The 11,064-nt window shown below is 36.5% G+C and overlaps 1 protein-coding gene across 1 annotated transcript; it reads left to right on the plus strand.

Moving 5' to 3' along the window:
* On the plus strand, positions 408-5,374 carry LOC109720489 (chaperone protein dnaJ A6, chloroplastic-like). The gene is made up of 8 exons (XM_020247642.1): positions 408-558; positions 1,385-1,565; positions 2,467-2,608; positions 2,734-2,791; positions 3,033-3,075; positions 3,913-3,961; positions 4,047-4,127; positions 4,236-5,374. The coding sequence occupies exons 2-8, from the start codon at positions 1,435-1,437 to the stop codon at positions 5,082-5,084; spliced, it is 1,353 nt and encodes a 450-aa protein (XP_020103231.1). The 5' UTR covers positions 408-558; positions 1,385-1,434; the 3' UTR covers positions 5,085-5,374.

Raw genomic sequence — 11,064 nt, forward strand, 5'->3', positions numbered from 1 at the left:
TAATATTTGAAGCTGTACTTTTAGTCCATGCAAAATATCGAGATTTTAGATGGATCGAGAGCTGATTCTGTGATTCATGTGCCATGCATTGATGTACGAATCGGGTGCAACAACTATTTTCTCCGGATATAAATTTGAGATAGGTTTCTCCCAAACTAAAAGTTTTGAGGAGTAAAGTAATATAGAAGTAAAAAGGGGTGGACTAGCGTGCAATTTACCCAATTGTCAAGAGCACGTGCACGTCACGTGCCGAACGATGTGCTCAGGTCAATGCAAAGGGAAGAAACATTCCAGAATCCAGCTCACAGTAAAGCAATGGTCCGACGACACGTGTCCTAATCTGGGGGGTACATTGGCTCCCATCTAACGGTCCACATTGCGCTAATACACCACACCATGTCCCCACGCCCCCTCCCTTCCCCAATTCGCACTACCTTATCACCTCTCTCTCTCCGTCGCGGTAGAAGCTACTACGCCCCTCGAGCGTAGAAGAGACGAGCTTCGTCGCCGCCTCTCTCTCCTCTCTAGGGTTTCCACACCCTCTCGGCGCCGATTCAGGTAGTATAAGCCTCTCAACCTCATTTGCTTGACACTCGATTCGATTCGGAGAGATTTAGGGTTTTGTTGCGGTGTGTCCTCTCGTGTACATCTCCATTTGGAGTTGAATTGGATGCTTCTATGTCAAAAATGTGCTCCTTTTGGTTTCTGGATGCTCCTGATTCGTTTTATGATTGTATTGTGATGCATGCGAACGTGTTTTGGGGGAAAACCTAATGGAAAGGAGTTGTTTTGATGTTTCTAAGATGTAAAGCACGTGATGAATTGAATTAGACTAGCGTTATTAGCAACGAGAGTGAAGGGAAATATATTAGAGATTTGAATGTTAAAATTTGTAGATGAACTATTATTCGTACTGGATAAATGGTTCATCAATTCTCATCATGAACAAGTTAGATGTTGATTTATTTTTTGGGTTGCCTAAACAGTCCCTGTACTATCCGAATACTGTGACTCGGTCCATCATTTTCGGTTTAAAGTTTTAAACACTTTAGTGCATGAACTCTCGTGTGTATTGCACTATAGTTCCCGACAATTGTTAAATGGATTTTTTTTTCATGGTTTTTGATGTAATCTAAATAAGCGAGTCATTTAAGAGGAGAAATGGCCATTTCATAGTTTTTTTTTTTTTTTTTTTTTTTGGTCGACGGTCTGGGACAAAAATGTAATACATGACAGTTTAGGGACTAAAGTGTTTTTATGAGTAGATGAACAAAATACAGCTATACACGGGCTAAGGGATTATCTGGACATTTTACTGTCAATTTTCATCGGTGTGTTTTTCTTTACAGTGATGCTTCATCTTCTTTATTTTTTGTGCTTGTAGTTGATACTGAAGATTGAAGCCGTCTGGCCTTCCCAGTCAAAAGCAATCTGATGTCAATCATACAGTGTGGAATTACATCCATACCTCAATTGGGAGCACAACCTCGACTGGTATTGGCATATGTATCACCAAGAACGAAATCATGCTGTTGTGTTAAGAACTTATTGGCATCCCACAAAGGGTCAGTGCATTCTTTTCACTTTATGCTGCAGAACAAATTCTCATGTAAAGCATGTATATATCAGAGATCAGATCTCTTTTATTGCTCTGTTATATAGTTTGTTCGATCTTAGAGTGTGACCTTTGAGTTAGGACATCTGTAACAGCTTAGTTTTTATGTTAGCATTTTGGTGGCTATATGCAGAGGCTGCAATGTAGATACTTAAAACAGATACCATTGGCATTATGTTTGTCAACTGAATCGCAGTCTGAATCAGTAAATTATGCACCGAGATCTCTCTTTTTCTTCTCTTTCTTCTTCTTTGTTCTACAATATTTTCTCAGTCGTTTTTCATAAATTTGGAAACATGTGGAATTACGGATTTATTGTATTGCCCTTGGATTCTCTTCCATGTCTGTCTGCTAGGATAGAATATAATGAAATTTATATCACTATAAAGAAATTAAAAATCCGCCTAAATTCTGATTGTCTTAGTTGTTTTCCGTCTTTCAGTATTATAATAAACTTACAGTTTGTTTGAATTTTGTTGTTTGAAATTATTATCGATCTGACTTTAAAATGCTCTAAGTGGATGGTCTAGCTGATTGGCACTTAAACTTTTGTTGTCTTTGGCTGAAGAACTAATATGGAATGCACGGTTTTATCATTATTATCCTATCTGGGAGTGCTTGTATCAAAAATTCAAAGGGCAGTTGGCCTTGTGAAATAATTAAAGAAAGGCCTTTATTTCAATTGCTAGCTCAAAGGAAATGATGGGATGAATTATCTTAGCTTTTATCCCTTCTTATAATCATGGTTATATTAATAATCATTGCTTTGATTTCCTTCCCCCGCCCTCCCCCCCATGAAGCATTACTTTTGAAATTGTTTTTTGGCCTCAGTAATTGCTGTTTATGTGCAGTACTAGCGTCAGAGAGAAATGTTTGGCATCATCGAATGCAAGTTTCTTCAATCAAGTGCCTTCATCTTCTCTACTTAACCTTGTAGCGTCACCAAACTTTCGCCGGTGTAGAGGTTCACGACTTGTTGTCAGAGCTGATGCTGTAAGTACCATGTCATTTCTAGTTTCTTGTTATGCTTATACATCAAAATGAGGATGCTGCTTCTCTTGCTCCAAGTAATTATTTGGTTTTATGACTTGGCTGCTCTGTGATACCTTATTTTACAGGATTATTATTCCATCCTCGGTGTATCCAAAAATGCTAGTAAATCTGAAATTAAGAGTGGTGAGTAAGACTAGGTTGACATTATCTCCACTACTGTTGCATTTCTTTCTTAGGAATCATACTAGCATTACAAGTTTTGCATCTAAAATTTTTTTTGCATTACCACATATATTTGTGTATATAACTGCGTATCTCTATCTGATCTCTGTTTTTCTTTTCCAAGCATTTCTCTTATTATAATGTATTGGCGTACTTGTTTGCTATCTTTCATTTTCATTGAGATATTTGTTATGTTGTGCAGCTTATCGGAAACTTGCTAGGAGTTACCATCCAGATGTGAACAAGTGGGTACATCTGTTATTAAATAAGAGTAATCCTTTTCTCATTAAATACTGTTGGTCATTTCCAATGTCATTTGACCATTAGAAACAATGATTACCGGTGAATATTCTTCTCACTGATGTTTTATCTGATATGTTCCTTTTTATCATTTAAAATTCACAGCAGGAATCTTACTTTATCAGTAAGGTCCTGTTTGTTTGCTTAAAATTAAAAATAGCTAAGATTTTTTTTTTTTTTGGGGATATTGGTAGGGTGAAATTTAAATTCTTTCTTGAGAAGCTTTTCATCTGAGGAGTGTTTATTCAGAGAATTCTAGGAGTTGAAATAATTGAAAATCCCATCTGGTTTGCGGGTTTTGAATCAGAAGAAGCTGGCATAAACTATGAGATCACTGTTCGCCTTCTAACCTTTTTCTTTTTCCCTCCCCCTAGTGAAGCAAAATCACCTACGGGAGTCAAAGAAAGCGATGAACAATGATAGTTTACTGGCTTTTTAAGATATTGATTCATAAAGATTGATTAATGCTTCTCTGAGCTAACAAGAAGTTCCCCGAGTTCGGAAATCCTTGCACATTATTATTAATGGAGCAGTTTCCACAAAGAACTACTGTGCTTTTTCTGTGAACCTTGGAAAACCCCTTGGTTTCGCCTTAGGACATGATTCTCATAGGTACATATATTACAGCTGATTTGTTTTTGGTAACTTTAGTGCTAATTTCTTTGTATCGACTTCATTACATCCTTCTTGATCTGTACTGTTGGTGTACAAGCTTTCTTTACTAGCTAATCAGCAAATTGGGAGACGTGACTTGACTCTCTTTTATGTATTTTCTGCTTTAGGGAACCTGGAGCAGAACAAAAATTCAAGGAAATCAGTAACGCATATGAGGTTATGTTTCCGGCACAGTTACTTTATAGTTGGTAGCAGGAGCCATTTGTCTCACAGATGTACCTTAACATCTTTTCTTATTCAGGTCCTATCTGATGATGAGAAGCGATCCATATACGATAGGTATGGAGAAGCTGGTCTAAAAGGCGCGGGCATGGGCATGGGAGTAAGTCAACACTGATGAGCTATTTACAGTGATCAAATTTAAACACATCTCTGCACTTTTTAACTTCTCTCTTTACTAGGCTTTAGTGTTCAAACTTCAATTTTGTAGGATTTTAGCAACCCATTCGATCTTTTCGAATCATTGTTCGAAGGGATGGGTGGGATGGGCGGGATGGGAGGAAGTCGGGCAGCTCGCAACCGTCCGATCCAGGGCGACGACGAGAGCTACAATCTCGTCTTAAATTTCAAAGAAGCCATCTTTGGCGTGGAGAAAGAAATTGAGATCACTCGTTTGGAGACCTGTGGGACCTGTGACGGGTCGGGCGCTAAACCTGGTACGAGCCCCACCAAGTGCTCCACCTGTGGGGGCCAGGGCCAGGTCATCTCCTCCGCGCGGACCCCGCTCGGTGTCTTCCAACAAGTCTCCACCTGCTCAACATGTGACGGCACTGGAGAGTTCTCCACCCCCTGCAGTACATGCGGAGGTGACGGTCGTGTCAGGAGGAGTAAGAGGATTAGCCTGAAAGTTCCGGCTGGAGTAGACTCTGGAAGCAGACTAAGGGTTAGGTCAGAAGGGAATGCAGGAAGAAGAGGGGGCCCGCCAGGCGATCTTTATGTCTTCATCGAGGTTTTATCAGATGCTGTGCTAAAGAGGGATGGGACCAACATTCTTTACACGTGCAAGGTTTCATATATCGACGCAATTCTTGGGACAACAATAAAGGTCCCCACAGTGGACGGGACGGTCGATTTGAAGATACCCGCAGGGACACAACCGGGAACGACACTAGTGATGGCGAAGAAGGGAGTGCCGTTTCTCGGGAAGCCGAACGTGAGGGGTGATCAGTTGGTGAGAGTCCAGGTGGAGATTCCGAAGAGATTGAGCAGTGAGGAGAGGAAGCTGATCGAAGAGCTCGCCGACCTCAACAAGGCCAAAACACCAAACAACAGGAGATAGTGGAGGGCCGATGTCCGATGTGGTATTTTAGATTTTACTAAATAGAATGGATGTTTTATTTAATAGTATAGGTTATTTATACGATAAATTTTGCTCAAAGAGTTGACGAGAGTAGCCGAGGGATAGTTGTTTGCTGTAAAACTAACCGCAATGATGTCTTTAAATTCTATGTCATTCATAGATTGTGCAGAGATTTCTTGATAAACAGAATAGCTTTGTCTGTAAACTTGTCAATTATTTGAAATTTTGATTCATGTAATGCAAGAATTGTGGTTTTCGGTGTGATTTAACGCGAGCAGTTTTTTTTGTAAAAAAAATATCATGTAACCTTTAATTAAGAAGTTCGTGAGTATCATTAGTGGGAGGCTATCCTATTTAACAGACAGAGGATTAGTGTTTGTGAAGAACTAATTCGAAGACACTTTTGCGCCGAGCTCTTCCGAAATCTGAACGATGAAAAGAGATTAAAATTTGTGAATCACTTTGATGCTTCCACAGTATATTTACTGCCTATAAAAGTTGAAACAATTCTGTCTAGTAGTTGAACTTTGTGATGTCAACTGCGTTTTTTGTCAGTTTTGATGCAAACTCTTTTAAGTAAAATTGTTGATGCTTCCCATCTTTCTTTGAACAGAGGATTTTTTTTTCCTTTTTTCTTTTTTTGACATGGTCTGTAGGCCTGGCCGGTAAGCTACCTTAATCTACCCCAACCCCACACACACATCCAAAAATATACACACATGGCGGTCGAACTGCTGACCTCCCTGAACGTATGTTGTGGAGGCATGCAAGTTTTTCACTGAAAAGAGAGAGAGAGAGAGAGATGATTAATTATTGAATTCAATCAAATCAAATAATTATACCAGGACGAGATAATTGAATCTCAACATCGCTCTCCAATCATACACAGTCAAAACTAATCTCGAATACCAAACAAGGCATTCGTATACCGCTAAGACTATATTATAATAATTCTCAGCATTTGACGGAGTCAGTTTTGTCCACCAATTTCTAGATGCGACATCCAACTCAATTCCACGGGGGGGCCTTCAGTTTTGAACATCCAAATATTGAATTTGTACTTCTTTCACTTAAATTATAGTATTTAAATTTTTAATTCATGTACCACACTTTTATTTAAGAATCTTCTTAGGGCTGCAACAAACATTACTCTGATGTACCTTTTCCTTTACTCCAGGGCATGTGTTAAGTCCAGTACAGTGCCTTTGTCTTTGTCTTAAAGGGATCTGTCCTTTCTATGTGGGTTGGGAAATAGCAGCTTCTTCCATCATTCCCCTGTACTCCAATAGTGAAGTACGCGCGCGCGCATATATATATATATATATATATATATATATATATATATATATATATATATAGAGTTGAGCTAGAATACTCTCGATAGTAAACGGGGCGTTTTACTATCGAGTTGTTTTCGATGATAGAGCTTCCAAATTGACGATCGGCTCCGTTGAACATGATTTATACCACTTGAAGTGTTTAGAAATCAAATTTCAAATCTTTTCGACATCATTTGCCTAATGATCAAAGGGTTTCAAAATTTGTAATTTTAATGGTGGATAAGAGACGTTTTCTCGTTTAACGGTGTAAAGATATCCAAATCAATTGAATTTTTGTTAGAAAATTCTTTAAACTATTTAAAACAAGATCTATACTCTTGATCTTGATTACAAGACTCCTATCATCATTTTTTAAAGAATATTCATTTTCAGCCATTCATTTTTTGTTCACTAGATGGATAAAAGAACAATATCGAAAGTGCGTGAAATTTGATTTCTAGGTAGTTTAAATGGTTTAGATCATATTTAACGGAGCCGATCGTCAATTTGGAAGCTCAATCATCGAAAACAACTCGATAGTAAAACGCCCCGTTTACTATCGAGAGTATTCTAGCTCAACTCTATATATATATATATATATATATATAAAAAGAGAGAGAGAGAGAGAGAGCACTTTGTGGAAAGTATTATTAAATAAAGAGGATGTGGACAAAGGAGAGAGAGCTTGGTTCAATCCACATGTCCCTTCGAACGTAACGCCACATGGGTGCAAACTCTATTCACTGACATGACAACGTGCATTAAAGTAATAGATACAGATATAGATATATAAAGGGAGATAGAGAGATTAAAAAAAGAAAAGAAAAGGAAAGGAAAAAAGTTGTGGGAAGGGTGGAAAAAAAAGAAGAAGAAGAAGAAGAAAAAAAAGCCTTATAACCAACACTTTTTGGAGTTGATACTTGATACATCATGAGCTGTGACGATAGGAATTTATGTAAAGTAATAATGATCATCTTTTGGAGCTGATGTATCCATTCACTAATTGTGGTTCATCATGCCATATTCAGAAATTAGTTATAATATAATATAATGCTCTTTTTTTTTTTATAAACTCCAATTAGTGTTACGAAAGTAAGTTTTGATTTAATTTTGGTTTTTAATTGTAGTTAGTTTTAAAGCTCGAAATATTAAAAAGTATCGAAAAGTTGAAACGAGCTAGATAATAATTAGATTTTGTGTTTTGATTGATAATTGATTGTTGGATCATCCATTAGAGTTGTCATTAGAACAGTTCATTTGCTAGAACCTTTTGTATAAAGGGTTGTAGAAAATTCGTCTTTTAAAGTCAATTTGTACTTCGATTAAGTAAAAGTTGTGTTTAAAAAGTATATAACTTTAAAAAGTATAGATTTAAAAAATAATTATATTTTTTAGATTAGACGATAATATTTAGGATAAACTTCAAATACCACTCATGTGGTTTCACACTTCTCGCTTTAATATCATGTGGTTTAAAGTGTATCAATTTAGTATTCTATGGTTTCATTTTTTTTTTCGCCAGTCCCTTCGTTAATTTTTTATTAAATCATATATAAAAAATTTCAGATACCTCACTTATAATTTATTGAATATTCACTTTAGTACCCTTTAATCTTAATTTTATTACTGATTTAATAAAAAAAATTAGTAGAGAAAAAAATAAAAATAAAATAAAATAATGTAATATAAAAGTGATACACTTTAAATCAGAGAATATTAAAATAAAAAAGTGCTAAACGATAGAGTTGGTATTTGAAGTTTTTCTTAATATTTAATGGGATATTACAAATCCAATTTGGAGTAATGGACATTTTCGACAAGAATAGTATTCTCCTTCCTTTGACACGTGGCACAATGTGGGTGGCAGGAGCGTGCCACGTAGGCGATGGCAAATGCGACACGAAACCTCGGCACCAATAATAATTGGTTTGGATGCTTCGGACAATAAAAAAAAAAAAAAAAAAAAAAAAAAGTTGCGATTGGATTCCCTGCAAATAATTTAGTCGCAAATTTTGCCAAATTGATTTGTCGTGGTCCGCTCACGATTCCATTTTTAGTTAAACATATATTACTTATAACTTCGCGTACATAAAATTAATTTTGCTGTTTATTATTAAGCCATACAGAATAATTTTATCGCCAATAATCGACAGTATCATTCTGTGCACAAGGTTTTCATATGATTGATTGGAATGGATTCCCCATCTATCTGCCTTGGTAGTCATCTCTGTTAGTCCTTGTACTACTCTCACAAAAATCTATTTTACTTTGTCTGAGTTTCTACGCGTGTGGATGGAAAGAGACAAAAGTATATAATTCATCTTGAATAATTTTGGCCTCAGAATAATCTCGTGCGTAGAATAAAAAGTGACTGTCTGTTTCCGTTCTACTCTGTTGCTATTCAAGTTCCAACATGTCTGAGGAATAGCTTTTTGGCTTTTCGATGAACTCGAGCCGCACCTTAGTCCCACCCAATCCGACCTGACCCGACCCGACCCGACCTGTCCCAATCCAATCGGATCGAAACCATAGGCAACACCTGAGAGATATATTCCAATATAAGGGGTAGTTTTATTACTTGACTTCTCCTCTTTTAAGAAAAAATATCTGGAGACCCCCTCTCTCAATTTTCTAGAAGTTAAGTGATTTTTCTCAAATAAATTAAATGTTTTATCAAATTTACTGCTAAACTTATCAATTTTAAGTTTAATGACTTCTTTAGCCTTAACAGCTAACATCTCATAAAGAAGTCTTAAATCCAAGACATTAAATACTAATGAAGTATAAATTAAGAAATAATATTAAAATTAAAAATTGAGAGGACCAATTCACACATTTTTAGCTATAGATTACAGATCCCAATTTACTAAAATAACGCTCTTAGCAACATCATTATACTATACCGCAATAATAAGCGGGGGTACCGACTGTCCCTAGTGCAAGTGGCCGGTTTGGTGGTTGGTATTCGAGACCCAAGTTCGAATCCTAGTTGATTCACATTTCCAGCTAAGTTTATTTCTAAATGAAATAAACGAAGCGAGTAGCATGCTACCTTTCTCTAAAAAAAAAAATTAAAATAATAAGCGGGGGTATTTTAGTCAATCTAACATCACCTTTTTAAGGTTAGGCTAAATAAGAGTCATTGTCTAGTACAGTAATTCTTACTTATTCTCGGAGTTTTTTTTTTTTTTTTTTTAAGAGAAAGATAGCATGCTACTTGCTTCTGTTTATTTCATTTAGAAATAAATTTAGCTGAAAATGTGAATCAACTAGAATTCGAACTTGGGTCTCGGATACCAACCACCAAGCTTTTTGCCACTTGCTCTAGGACGATCAGTTATTCTCGGAGTTTCTAAATGACAGATTCTAATACTACGCTTGTATATTTACGAAATTTGATCCTCTGAATAGGGTTATGATTGGAGATGCAAATGAATCCGAATTGATAGAGCACCCGCCCTAAATGAGGCCGTAAGTGCAGGCCAAATTTTTTTTAATAAAAACAAATCATTCCGAACCGCTAAAAAAAAAAAAGAGAGAAAACTTTAGTTCTTTTGTTCCGTCCACCGCAAATGAAACACTATGTGGGGGACAAAAAATAAAATAGAACTATTAATAAAAAAAAGGGGGGTTAGCGGATCCCTCTTCCCCTCGGATCCGGCCCGTTTACGACGACAATCGGAAATATTCGAAATTAGGTTGTTAATTAACCTTTTACACGAGTTTCAATTGAGTCCCTCATCTTCTAATTATTGCGATTAGGTTGCTAGCTTTTTTCCCNTTTTAAAGAAAAGTGGGCGTCGAATAATTACCCTGAGCCAGGAGGGCGGGGACCGCGCTATCACTACGACACGTGGCGCAATCAGGACGGTACGATAAGCGCGTGGGGACCACGTCGTGCCCCGGGCCCAGTAATCGGAGAGAAACGCAGTACAGGGGACCACGCCACTTTCGCGGATGAGTCCCCCAAAAAACTACGTGGTCCCCGTTTTCTCTTTAACGCCGTTACCCTATCATTTTACACAAATTTCAATCGAGCCCCTTATCTTTAAATATTCGAAATTAGGTTGTTAATTAACCTTTTACACGAGTTTCAATTGAGTCCCTCATCTTCTAATTATTGCGATTAGGTTGCTAGCTTTTTTCCCTAGTTTCAACTGAGTCCATTTCGTCTTTAATCTCTGCTGAATTAGATAAATTTTTGTCACATTAGTAATAATATAGCACAGAGAAATTTTGAAACTTTTTCTCATTAAGCGGGTAATAAATCTCGAAAATACGTAATTATTTGCACATAAATTTTACAAATTTTAAATTTTAACTATGGTATATAAAATGTGCATATCTAAAAAGGCTTTTTTTTTTAAAAAAAAGAGGTGTAAGATAGTGTAATTATTTTTTAGTCCTAGTCACTAGGCTAAAACTTTAACGTAGCACAAATTTTAATTAAAATGATAATTTAACTGAGACCTGAGTAAAAGATTAAAAATCTAATTGCATCAATTAGAATACTAGGGATTTAATTAAAATTTAAGCAAAGAAATTAAAGATTTAATTGTAATAATTAGAAGGTCAGGAACTCAATTAAAGCTTAGTTAAGTGGTTAGGAAACTTAAACGTCTCCAGCACTTTAGCTTGTA

This window comes from Ananas comosus, linkage group 14, assembly GCF_001540865.1.
Source record: "Ananas comosus cultivar F153 linkage group 14, ASM154086v1, whole genome shotgun sequence".
NCBI classification, from domain to species: domain Eukaryota; kingdom Viridiplantae; phylum Streptophyta; class Magnoliopsida; order Poales; family Bromeliaceae; genus Ananas; species Ananas comosus.